Genomic DNA, 12,374 nt, shown 5'->3' on the forward strand with positions numbered 1-12,374 from the left:
TACGAACCAGAAAGGGACCCATGAGACCCATGAGAAATGGAAAGCAGGAGGTCTGTGAACATGTGGTGCCTTTGTTTCTACTTTGTTGAAGTTTTTTTTAGTTTTGGGAGGGGGTTATTGTTTTTATTGTTTGGTTTCTGCTTCAGCTACTGGCTCTCATTATATCTCATGTGATTACAATGCCACTATTTTCTCCTTAGGAGAAAATAAAAAAGTCACTTCTCTTTTTTATAAGATTAGAGCTTTAGCTATTCCAAGTGGACACATTAAACCATTTTGGCCTCAGTATTAACTTTTGTGTCCCTTCCTTTAACTGAATCCAAGTCTTCATGTCTGCTCTGTGCATTACTAGAAAGAGGCTGGAGCTGCAGCCTCACAAAGCAGTGTTGGAGGAAAGTCCCTTCCCTTGTCCTTCCTTGCTTATGGAGCTGATCCCATCAGCCCTTGTCTCACAGTATTGCACCCCTCAGATTTGCACAGTTTGTGTCCCTGGGCTCTGGGCAGTGTCCAGGCAAAGGGAGGAGGGGCTGTGCCAGAGCCCTTCACCCCACTGCGTGCAGCCTGGGTGTGTGCATAGCCTGGCACCAGCTGCTGCTCAGGTGAATATTGCTTCAATGGGTTAATTTAGCAGTTATTTCCAAGTTATCAATAAAAGCAGTGAATACATCCAGTCTCAGACCTGTGCAAACACATTTCCTTCCCACAGAACTTCCATGGCTGAATATCAGTGAATGACTGGCAGATGTACAGAGCCTTCCCATTCTTCCCAAACCGCTAAACAACTTGTCTGATTTAATTTTTAAAATGTTTACAGTCTCAGCTGACAGCTGCACTGTGCAGCAGCAGCACCAAGGTGAGTGCACCTACTCAGTGCTCTGCCCAAAATGCAGAGAGAGGCTGAGAGAGCCCCACGAGAGCTCTTTCCAGGCTGAGCATGGTGCTACAGGCACAAGTGAAACTTGGCTGGAAGTTATATGCAGGTTATTAATATACAAAGATAGAGAATGTTTAGATAGGACTGGCACAGATCTACAGGAAAAGACACAGACTTGTTCATTAGTTACTGTTGGAAGAGGACGCTGCTGCTCAGTGCCTAAATGAGCTTCCCTTTGCCTTTCCCATCCAGAAGAGACACACACACAAATTAGGCAGCATCCCAAACACAGGATACCTTTCCCTTGAGGAAAAGAGGAGAATTTAAAAGACTCAGGCACTGCACTGGGGCACCCAAGTGTGTTTGAAATGGTCAGAGCTGGCAAAATACCGAGATGAAAAGCAGCTTGGAAGTTGGAGCGAGAATAGAGGAGACTTCCCCAAAGATGTTTAATAGGTCACAGAGGGCAGGTTTTGTTCCAGAGGGCTGGATAGAGGTTTATAAATTACAGTTCCTCTTTTGCTTTTTTTTCCTCCTCTAAGAAAAGGAGAAGCAGAGGGCCTGGGAAATGCAGATGTGTAAGAGGGACTTGAGCAATGAGTTGGGCTTCTTTGTAGCTAAGGCAAGGTTAAAATTGTGTAATTTTTTGAGGCACAGGTTAGGCTTGCAACAGGATTGAAAAAATCTGTTTAATTTACTGAGAATGTGCCCAAATTGACACACAACATTGAGATGGTTAATAAGATCAGATAAAGTTAATTTTTTGAAAAAGCCATGCCTGCACTAACTCACTTCTTAAAGTTCCTTTGGGAAAGAAGGGAACAGAAACCAAACCAACACCCTGCCCCAAAAACCCCATGCCCAAGACTTCAATCTGACAATTCCTCCCAACTCAGGGTGATTCAGATACCAGTTCCTTTTTAGCCAACCACCAAACTTCAGTGGTTTGGATAAAAGGGAACCGTGGTCTGAGTCATCCAGAGTTAGTGTTTGGTTGGCAAAGCCATGCCTGCAGGATTTTCTAAAGCGAAAAAACCCCTGCTTGTCTGCCAGAGTTACCACAACTTGTCTTGCTTTCAGAAAAAAGACTGTATGCCATGTGATATTTTGACTGATATATTTAATGTGGTAGCGATTAAACTGTGCATTGGCAGCTTTCTTTGTGTTTTGTTTTGGGGGGTTTTTGTTGGTTTGTTTTGTTTTGTTTTGTTTTAAACTGAGAGATCTGCCTGTGAAGAGGCAGCAGCTATTTATTTCCATAATTGCATCTGTTTCAGAGAGCAGACAGATGTTGGGCTGAAATTCATTATGGTATTCATAAACTCCATTGGGATCTGATGACCTAGTAACATATAGCTACTGTTCCTTGCAAAGTGTTTCAAAGTGTTCTTATTTTGAATGAAGAAATAAATTTGCAGAAGATAGGAGGGAAGGGAAAAACCTCTACCAAGGCAGATGGCTGCATAGCAGCAAGATACAATAGTTATACAAAATGTGAGAGTTCAATTTATTTCAATAAATTATCTTAATTCTGCAAAATTGCCAGCCAGCCTTTGTGCACTGGTATCATTGCAGCAGGCTGATACTGACTTGGTATTCTGATATAAGGCAGAGCCACAGTGAAATACTCAGTGACACAGGAAAGGAAAGAAAATCAGAGTAGGAAAAATTATCATGGAGAGACAAAATAATAGAAACAGCTTTCACACCAGGAAGCAGTTATCTATATAATTAATTTATTATGGCACAAAATCACTGCTGAGGATTCAACTGGTGCTGGAACAGAGTGCAAAGGCAGGAGTGCAAACACCTCCCTTGCAGAGGATACGGCTGCTCTCCCTGGAAGGGTTGGTGTGGCTGTTTCCAGGGAGAGCAGGGCTGTGTGCTGGGCTGGAGGGAAGCTGGAAACCCCCAGGGCAGCATTTGTTTCCTTGAGAAAGCCCGAAGGGCTGAGCTGAAACAATGCTGTGAAGTGCTGGGTCAGGGTTATCGGTGTGCAGGGAGAGGGCTCCTCCTGCTCCCCCAGCTGTGTGTGCAGCCTGGCACGGGCTCCCTTCTCTGGGCACCGCTGGGAAGAAAATGAACTCCTGAAAAAGTCCCAGTGAGCGGCATTTGGAGTAATGTGTGTTTTGTGGGACACCTATACATTAAGTTTTAGCCTTGGGAAATGAGGCGGACATCCTGGCTGGGGTTACAGTAGTCAGAGGCACTTTTTCCAGCTTGCCTGTCCACTCAGGAATCCTTTGGGAAGGAAGCTGCTTGGTCTCATTTTGGATATCCTGTGAAACTGAACTAGCATGTTTGCCAGGAACAGAAAAATGTTATTTCATTTTTAAAGAGCTGAAAACTACTGTATGTGCTTCTGAGTACTGTACGGGAAATTACTGCTTTGGTTTGTTTGTCTGGAGCTCTGGTATTTCCAGTTTACTCAGGATAGCAACCCTGTCTCTTGATCCTAATGCAGCAGTCTCTGCAAAGTGGAAATCTGAAGACAGATCCAGGTTTAAATATTATTTTCTGGCCCAGCCTTACTGTGTTTGGAATGAAGTGTGAATTCTCTTTAGTTCAAATAGGAGAAAGCACGAGAAATATTCAGAGCACAATCCAACAATGCATTGAAAACAATGACACTTTACTGTGATTTCCAAGCACTGTAGGGATGGGTCCCAGGAATGCTGAAGATACAAAGTGTATTTTGTTGGTAGTTCATATTTTTTGCATCTTTTAACTAAATTGGAATGCAAGTGGATGTCCATGGTCTGAAACTCAAACCTTCCCTTCACAGTCCAAAAACATTTTGCAGCAGCTGCACTAAGTTATCCTGGTATTCTCCAAGGTGTGGCCTGATAAAAGTACTCTGTGCTTTTCTGTGGCCATGAAATAATGCTCCTGGCAGGGTGTGACTGCTGCCAAGCTAGCACCCAGACACATCCTGGCTGCACACAAGGCTTTGAAGACTTTTAATGTGCAACCTTAGCTAAACAAGAGTTGTTCCCTAAAAAAATACGAAGGAGATGTCTAAAATCTCTAGTTCATATAAAAGCCAAAAGTAATGGAGAATTTGGTGAAGTATTTTTATTCTGGGAGATAAGTGCTGGTGATGGAGTGTCAGCATCAATCTGATCAGTGCCTCAGGCATGGGCATAACACAGGTTCCTTACAGAAGGTAAAAACCTTCCAGCAAAATCAATCTCCCAGGGAGTGTTCCAGTGCCAAGGAAAGCTGGAGCTCCTGTCTGACATTGGTGCAGTGCTGGGGAGCTGCTGCAGCCAGGATCCCTGGGAAAGGCTGGCACACTGGGATGGCTCTGCACCAGGAAGCTGGGAGCAGGGGAACCCAGAAGCCTGAAGAGGGATTTGTCACCTACCTCTATAGCAGGGAGCCTAACTTGAGCTTTGGGATTTCTGAGCTTCATGTTGGATTTGTATCCTGAAATGCTGGGAAATGTGTGCAGAGGGTTGGCTCTGGAGTCACAGATGTGGCGTGAGCTGCTGAGCCTGGCTGTTCCACAGCAAAGGGAGTGGCAGGGATGTCCATTCCCTGAGCACCTTCTGGCTCAGTATTTCAATAAAATGTTCGTGTGTGTTGGAGTTTTTCTGAATGATATTTTTTCTGAATTTACAGTTCAGAGAACAGAGAAATGCTGCAAAGTGTCAGTTTGTCTTTCTCAGGCCAAGCCCCCAGTTTAAGAAGCTGTTTATTTCCTGTAGACCAGAAATCTTGTTATCTTATGAGTAATCTTGTTATCTTATGAGTTATCTTGTTTATTTCTCTGCCAGTTTCACACCTGTAGCTAAGACCCAATGTAAACAAAGCTAGAGGAAACAAGCCAGCGTGTCAATTTGAGCCTCAGCTTTAAACACTCTCTTCCTTCACTGAGTGTCACATCTGGCAGGGGCAATTACTCTTGGTAGGATTATTGTGGACCCAAATCTGTGTTAGGATGATGACAGAAGAGCTCAGAATTAGCCCAGTACTTCTGGGGTACAATGGCATTTCCTTTGCTGAAACAAAGGAAGTTCTTTCCCCTTCATTCTTGCACTTCCCTTTTAATACAAAACATCCTTTGCATGCACATAGACATTTAAAAGGATTTTATGTTTGGGTCTCTGGTTGCTGAATTTGGCTTCAGGGTTTTTAATATGGTTGAAGAGGAAAATTGTACAGATAGCATTTAATTGTCTCTTGTGTTTGTTATACTTTGATTGTTTGGTATTTTTAAAATTGAATTTATTGTTAAGGGAACCTGTTCATTTTTATTAGGGAAGGTGAATGTGGGTTTATTAACAATTGCACTAATGCATGGAATTTCTGATTCCTGGGAGTTTCTCTGCCACACAGCTTCCTGCAGAAGAGCAAGGGGGAGAGGCTGCTCACAGGTGACAGCAGCACAAGCCCCTGTTTGGTCAGGGCTGTGGGAAGGATTTGCCAGGAGCAGGGCACGAGGCCGTGGGGGACACCTGGAGCACATTTCTGTGTCTGTAGAACCAGTCAGCAAGCTGGTGAAGAAATCAGGCCTTGTAAATCTGGTTCTACTATGTAAAGTACCCTTGTCCTGGTGGCATTTGCAGCCTCGACAGATCTGCTGTGAGTATCAGTGACAAAAGCAGCTGCGGCTTCTGTTGGACCTGCAAGGCCTTGATGGGGAAATGATGCTCTGCCTTCCTCAGCAGCACGGGAAGAGCTGCTCAGAGCCCTGGCTGCAGTGATGTGAGTGGGCTGGAGCACCCACAGAAACTCCCAGCAGGGTGCAGGGGAAGGCAGTGGTGGTAAAAGCACAAAGCAGGGATAGCGAGACCTGCCTGCAAAAATACTATGAGCCATGTTATACTTCTAAACACTTCAATACTTCTCATTTTGGGGTAGAGCTTTGTCAAGTGGAAACTAATCCTCAAGTTGGGCACTCATCAGAGCTGAGCAAGGCAGACAGGATTAATTTCAGCCAAGGATCTGAGATGGAGAGGGAGAGAGGGCATTGGGTAGACAGCAGTCAGGAGTTTCACACCCGTTCTCACTGGGAGGCAGGAAGGAAGTGGAAAGTGGCAGGAGACAAAGGACAGCCTGAAGGTTAGAGAGAAGAGATAAATAGGGATTGTGAGAAATAACACAAGCAAAAAGGCTAATTATGTATTTAGGTAAGGCAGGAAGGCTCAAATGGGGAGCAAAGCCCTGGCTTAGCTTTGACAAAGGTGACATGAGGGCCAGAACTTTCTAAATGCTGCCCAGGGGAGAGCAGGGGGCTGGGCTGTTGCTGTGTGTGGATTTCTGCTGCATTGCACGTTTAGTTCTTACAAACTTACACTTTAATGCAGTGATTGGCCTCAACTCTTTAGCAGTGCCTCCAAATGCTGGCCCGAAGGCAGGCAGAGAGCACAAACTCAGGATCACATTAGCGATAATGTACCCAACGCGGGCTGTTGTACAAGAATACTTTGAAGCTGAGTAGCAGCTTCAGCACTTCTTTCAAGGAAATTGCCAAACGCCTTTATTACAACACTGCCCCTCGCTGCTGGCATTGCAGCCCTCCTGGTGTGCTAATAGGCACCAAAGGCACTTCAACCACTTTGTCTTGATTTTATGTCTGCAACTGTGGAAGTACTGATTGAGAATTTCGGCCCCTTTGCTTGCTCTCTGCGAGGGCACAGCACCCTGAACATCCGTTGAGAATGTTTAAGGACTTTTTCTCAGAAATGTGCATTTCCAGCCTGCTACACTACTGCATGTTCTCCCTGCGGTCCCAATTACCGGGGAGAGGCGGCTCCGAGGGGCTGCGGAGGATGTGATGTGCCTGCGGGCCGGGCTGGCCGAGCGGCTGCTGAGCTGGCCGAGCATCCCTGCGAGCATCGCTGCGAGCATCCCTGCGAGCATCGCTGCCGTCACCTCCCTGGGCTCGTGTTCGCAGCGCCCGTCACCCGAGGGGAAGGGGCTGGCAGTGTCTCAGCTGTGTGTGTATAAAATCCTCTTCTTTGGACGCTGTCAGGGCAATTTTGGGCGTTTTTGGGCTTTGGTTAGCGGCTGGTGCATCGCGCCGTGCGCCGGGAGCGCGGGGCTGCGGCGCCGGAGGGGTCCCCGCTGCCGGCCCGGCCCTCGCCGGGGCGGTGCGTGCAGGGGAACTCCCCTGTCCCACATCGCCGAGGCGATCCCCGTCCCGCCCCGCGGGGAGCGCGCCCGGGGTGCCGAGCGCGGCCGCCCCCGCCCGCCGGCTGCAGGTGGCCCCGACCCCCGCGGCTCGCACGTCACTTCCTCGCAAACTTTTCCCCGAGCTGCTCCCTTCGCTAAAGTTGCCGGCGGCGGCCGCCCGGGCCGGGGAGGGCGTTGGGCCGGCCGGGCATGCCCGGCTCGCTGTGCGGGCCGCCCGCGGCAGCGCTGACGGAGCCATGGCCCGCAGCCTGGACGGCATCGACCTGGCGGCGCTGCGGGTAAGGACTGCGGCGGGGAGCCCTGCCCCGGGCTCGGGGCTGCCGTTCCCGCTCCTCGCTCCTGGCTCCGCGGCGTGTGCGAGCCTCACTCAGCCCCGTTATCCGCTGCCCGGAGCGGCTCCGTGTGCCGCGCTTGGCGGGGCGGCTGCCGGGACCGCGGCGGTGATAGCGGGGCCGGCGGGGCGGTGCTGCCGTGCCCGCACAGGCACCGGGGAGCTCGGGGAGCAGCCTCGGGGCTCTCCCGGTGCCGCTGCCCCGGGGGCTCTGCCTCGGTCGCGCTGCCCCGGCCGGAGCGCGGTCCCGCGGAGCGCTGCGCTGCCCGGCTCGGAGCGCTGCACCGCCGAGCCTCCCTCCCCTGCCGGGGTGCTAAATAATTCCTACCGACATCCCCAAAGATGTTGTGAGCGATGCGAAGAGAAAACAAATGGGAAACGAGGAGCTTCTGGATGCGTGGCGGTTTGGCTTTTGTGGCCTTTTTGTTGTTATTGAAGTTTGAGATCTTTTCTGTCCCCCTCCTTTCCCCAAGCTAAAAAAGTCAGCATTTAGCTAGTTTTGTGAATTTTTATTGTTATCCCCTTATGTTTTTAATGTAAGCCAAACTATGTCCACGTTAAAAGCCGTGCTGTCAGTGTTTCACATCCACAAGGCAGTGGCAGGGCTGTGTGTGATGCCCCGAGTTCCTCTTGCCCTTTTTACACAGGAGCTGAGCACCCATCCAACCCAGGCAGGGCTTCTGTGGAGTGCTCTGACAGAAGAGGAGGGAAGAGTTCAATTGTGGCAAGAAGCAGTCATCCCCAGACAGTGAAACCAAAGCAAGCCACTTGCTAAAAATATCAGGGAAAAAAGAAACAGGGCTGGGAGCAGCCTTTGCGATGCTCACATGGCGAGGAGGGTGTTCCAGACTGGAGGCAGAAAGAGGAAAAGCAGCAGGGACAGTAAAGTTAGGAAGGACAGCAAAAGGCTTCTGGCTAAGCAAGCAGAAGTTTAGTCTGGCTCTGCTATGAGGTGTAAGGCAAAATAATGGAAGTTCTTCTTTAGGGCTTTAGCAGATGAATCTCATCTCCTTAAATAAATAAGGAAATAGTGTGAGTTTGAAAAGGAGTGAGTCTGCAAAGCAGACAGCAGGCTTTGTGACAGAACCATCTGATTCACAGCCTCCAAAGGCTGAGAGCACTGTGAATTTCAGCCTCCACAGGGGAAATTGTCTCTCATTTTGGGAGAAACCCCTTTCAGTACGTCAGCAGCCTTAGTTTGGGGTTTGTGCTAAGTAGGAAATGGGAAACAGGTGAGGCTGAGCTGTGGAAATTATTTAAAGACAGGTGCCTTACCTTTGCTGTGTCTGAGGTGTTCCTGGGGCCAGTGGGAGCTGCCTGGTGTTGTGATTCAGCCTCCCACAGTTGTGAGTGGGGTCATTTTCAAACTGAGATTGCCCCGCTCCCCTCCAAATGGGTGCTCACCAGGGCTCTCCCCTTTCCCTGGAAAGAAAGGAGCCTGTGGTTTCCTAACACTGCTGGGTTCACCAGGGCAGTCAGAGGCTAAAAATCCCTGAACTCTGCATTAGGTGCTGAGTTCCAGAGGTCCTGTGGAAGAACTTGTGCTTCAGACACCTGGATCCTCTTTAGCTGCAGGGATGTGAAAAGTGCATTTTGGTCTCACTCTTGCTGCTTTTCATTCTGCCTTGCAGAGGAGATGGATGTGGCCTGGGTGCCTCTGGCCAGCAGTCTTGCTCTGCTTTCTGAGTGTGCTGCAGGTGACTGGAGGGAAATCAAGGTGGTCACATATGGTACAATGTATGATGGTAATTACCCTTAGAGTGATGAATGTTCAGGCCAGAATTTTGGCATCTTTCAAAGGGAATCTAGCAGCTGGGCAGGTGCTGGCTGGTGAAGGGTTAGCTGGACCATGGGCTTAGGTGGTAGCTGGGAGGAAGCACTACATCAACAATGATATGTGGCTCCAAGACAATTAGGAAGGTGGCCCGTTGTGAACAATGCCAGCAAACAATGCAGAGCTGATATCCAAGCAAACAAAGGCAATCCAAGGACCAGAGCCCAGATTAATATCCTTTATGACTCTTAACAAGGCTTGGTTCACTGTGGTGTCCTGATTAAAAGAAGAGAGATGGCCAAGTGTTTGGCTGCACTCAGACCTGTGGAGGCTTGAGGTGCTAATGCTCAATTTGCTAGCAAGGGCAGGATGGGATTTGCACTGTATTAACTTTAATGCTAATGTTTATTTAGATAATTGTTAGGGTCTTTCCTGGAGTGTCAGAAGCCTTTAGAAGCAAACTATTAGGATGCTGAATCAGAACTAAATTTATTGAAAGAGGAAAGAGAAGCTAATTTTGAGGCACTTAAATTACTATATTTGCATAATAAATGAGCTTAGAGAAGAAGGGTGAGGACAGCACACAGTTAAGTGAGAGAGGCAGTTGAAAATGCAGTTTGGGTTCCCCTGGGTTTCAGTGCACTGTGGGCCCTTGTTAATTCAGCAAAGCTGCTTTCTGCAGGAGAGGTGTGAATCAGGGTGCTGCCCATGGAGTGCAGTGGATACTGTGCATGGAAGCTCTGTACTGGGAGGGTTCCTTACAGAGCTGCTGTGAGTTTCAGTGCCTGGACCATGGGCTGCCCACAGCACAGTTCTGTGCAGAGGGTTTGTGCCACCCACCATTGCTTTAGCAGTAGCAATGGTTTATTTGCTGACTTGGGCCCCACTGAAGTAAAGCATTTCTTTATATCCAGACTAGTTAAAACATAAAATGAGGAAATGAGAAGAAAGCAAAGAAAACTGCAGTGGGATCCAGTCTTGTAGGCATTCTTATGCCTGAGCTTAAATCCATATGTGAGTGTTCCCATTGATTTCCTTTTTAGTGAGGGCTTTTGGAATTGGGGTTTAAGTCTAGAAGGCTTACTGCCTTGTTTTAAAATAAGTGACAGGGAGAAAAAGACACAGACTGACCTGCGTGGTTCAGAAGTCATCTTTAGCTGATTTATGCATTGCTTTAAAAAAAAAAGAAAAAGTCTTGTAAGATTGACAGTCCAGGAACTTTAAGATTAAAACTCATTTAACTTAAAACCAAATTAACTCATTAGTGCTTTCAGTTATGGAAGTCTGGGCTGTGTTGCTCTGGAAGCCCTTGGCATTTATCATGACAGTTGTGCCAATAAAGGTGGAATCTGCTCAGAAATAAAGCCCGTGTGTTTCCACTGGGACTTTGCCAAGGTAAACATTTATGTATTCAATATGAAGAAAAAATTACTTATATTAAAAGATTAACATATAAGTGGAGTGGAGAATAGTGTGATACCTCTAAAAAAAGGATATTTTGCCACCAGGGGCATAGAAATTGTACTTCTGAGATAATGTTTTTCTGTATCACATCCCTCAGCAGTACCAACAGGCAGTACCTGACATGATAGATTGCTGAAACAGATGTGGTAAAACTGACACATGGAGTTAATAATATTTTATATAAAATATATCACTCTCAGTGATACCATGGCAAGAAATGAGCTGAGTGATAAATGGCTTAGCCAGAAACCAAGAAACTGATCTCTTGAGTTCTTAATGGTTTTAAATAAATCCCTCAAGTGAGTTTTAACTCACCAGATTTTTTAATGCACTCAGTGGCTCAGGAGAGAGCATTGCCCATGCCTTGCAACGAGAGGGTTCCCTGTACCTGAGGGGTTGCAGCAGTGGTTGGTGTCACAGCAGCTGGTGCTGTAGCACAAGGGTAGAAGTTGGTTCATGTGGAATGGTGGACTGATCACCTGACTCATTAATCTCTTATGTAAATTAACAGCAATCTAGTTTGGGTTCAAAGCCAAGAGTTCAATACCTCAGTCAAATTCACTTTGTTATGTTTGCAGAACAGGAGAGTTGAGTGTTCTCAGCCTGCCTGTATGTTAAGGTTGCCTGGTTTGGTACATTTCCCTTCACTAAGGTAACTGGGCTTAGGTGCTTTATATTGTAATTTTTTCAGTTCTGCTCTTTAGGTTTTTTCCTTTGTTGCATTGGTCATACCAAGCACAGCAGCTCAGCCTCCAGGCTAGCTCAGTGTGGTAAGGTTTAGGAACCTGGAGTTTCTCCTTATTCTACTGTAAGCTGAGTCTGCAGTTGAATTCTAGTATTTTTCACACACTTTCATTTATTTGTTGTATTTGCTGTAGTACCACCCTGCCAATCTTCACCAAGTTGTTTTGCATACAGAGTTTTGTGAAACTTGACTGAAAACATAAATATTAATGTATTTCTTACCCCATGATTTGGCAATTTCCCCTTTACTGTGTAACACATTAGGAGATGGGCCTCAGATATTTCATTTTGGTGGTGTACAATTAGTTTGTTATGAAGTGGTTGCTCTAATCCAAATAATGTTATTTCTTTTGCTTTTTGCAGGACCCTGCGGGAATATTTGAGCTGGTGCAGGTTGTTGGAAATGGGACATATGGACAAGTCTACAAGGTTTGGATCCCTCTGTAATTTAGGATGTTGTTCTTGATAGAGCTCTGTTACCTAAAGCAGAAGTGAGCACATTTAAGAAGGTGGACAGTTGTTCCAGTAATAGCCTGGTTTGTCTTGCTCTCTTTTCTGCATAATGCAAGATGTACTACCTGTGAAATTCCATGGCCCTTCCCTCTGTCCTGTTTTCGTGTCTCTTTGCTGCCACAGGTCACATAAACAGCTTTTGTAATAACCTCTCTGCTCTGTTCTTATTTTCTCTTTTTTGAAATTATTTAAAAGGTGTCTGGCAGAAATTTATATCAGTGATGGCTAAATTTGGCCTGGATTGGGTGAAGTTCAAAACTCAGCCAGCAGTGCTCTTCAAGCCAGAGGAGTCAATTAGCCCTGCTCTGCAGGAGGCAATGAAGTCTTTGATTTCTGTCATTACCTGTCACATTGCTTTGTCACTGTGGTATCAAAGCAGAACCAACAAACAGCATAGCACTCTGTGCACCATGCACAGCTTATTTTAGTTACAACAACAAGCCTAGAAAAGTGTTCTTTCACTGTGAAGCCTTCCCTAAAAGTGATTTAAGAAGAGGAAATAGTTGTGATTAAATAGAGAACCAGGTTCCCAT

General features: G+C 46.8%; 1 protein-coding gene across 1 annotated transcript in view; it reads left to right on the forward strand.

The window, feature by feature from the left end:
• The first annotated feature begins 7,245 nt into the window (after positions 1–7,245).
• NRK (Nik related kinase) overlaps positions 7,246–12,374 on the forward strand; it is an 88,617-nt gene continuing 83,488 nt past the window's right edge. The window contains exons 1-2 of the mRNA XM_066559298.1: positions 7,246–7,293; positions 11,692–11,757. Coding sequence (XP_066415395.1) covers positions 7,252–7,293; positions 11,692–11,757 — 108 coding nt within the window. The 5' untranslated portion in view covers positions 7,246–7,251. The remainder of the gene's footprint in view (positions 7,294–11,691; positions 11,758–12,374) is intronic.

Source organism: Molothrus aeneus, chromosome 14 (assembly GCF_037042795.1).
Source record: "Molothrus aeneus isolate 106 chromosome 14, BPBGC_Maene_1.0, whole genome shotgun sequence".
NCBI lineage: Eukaryota > Metazoa > Chordata > Aves > Passeriformes > Icteridae > Molothrus > Molothrus aeneus.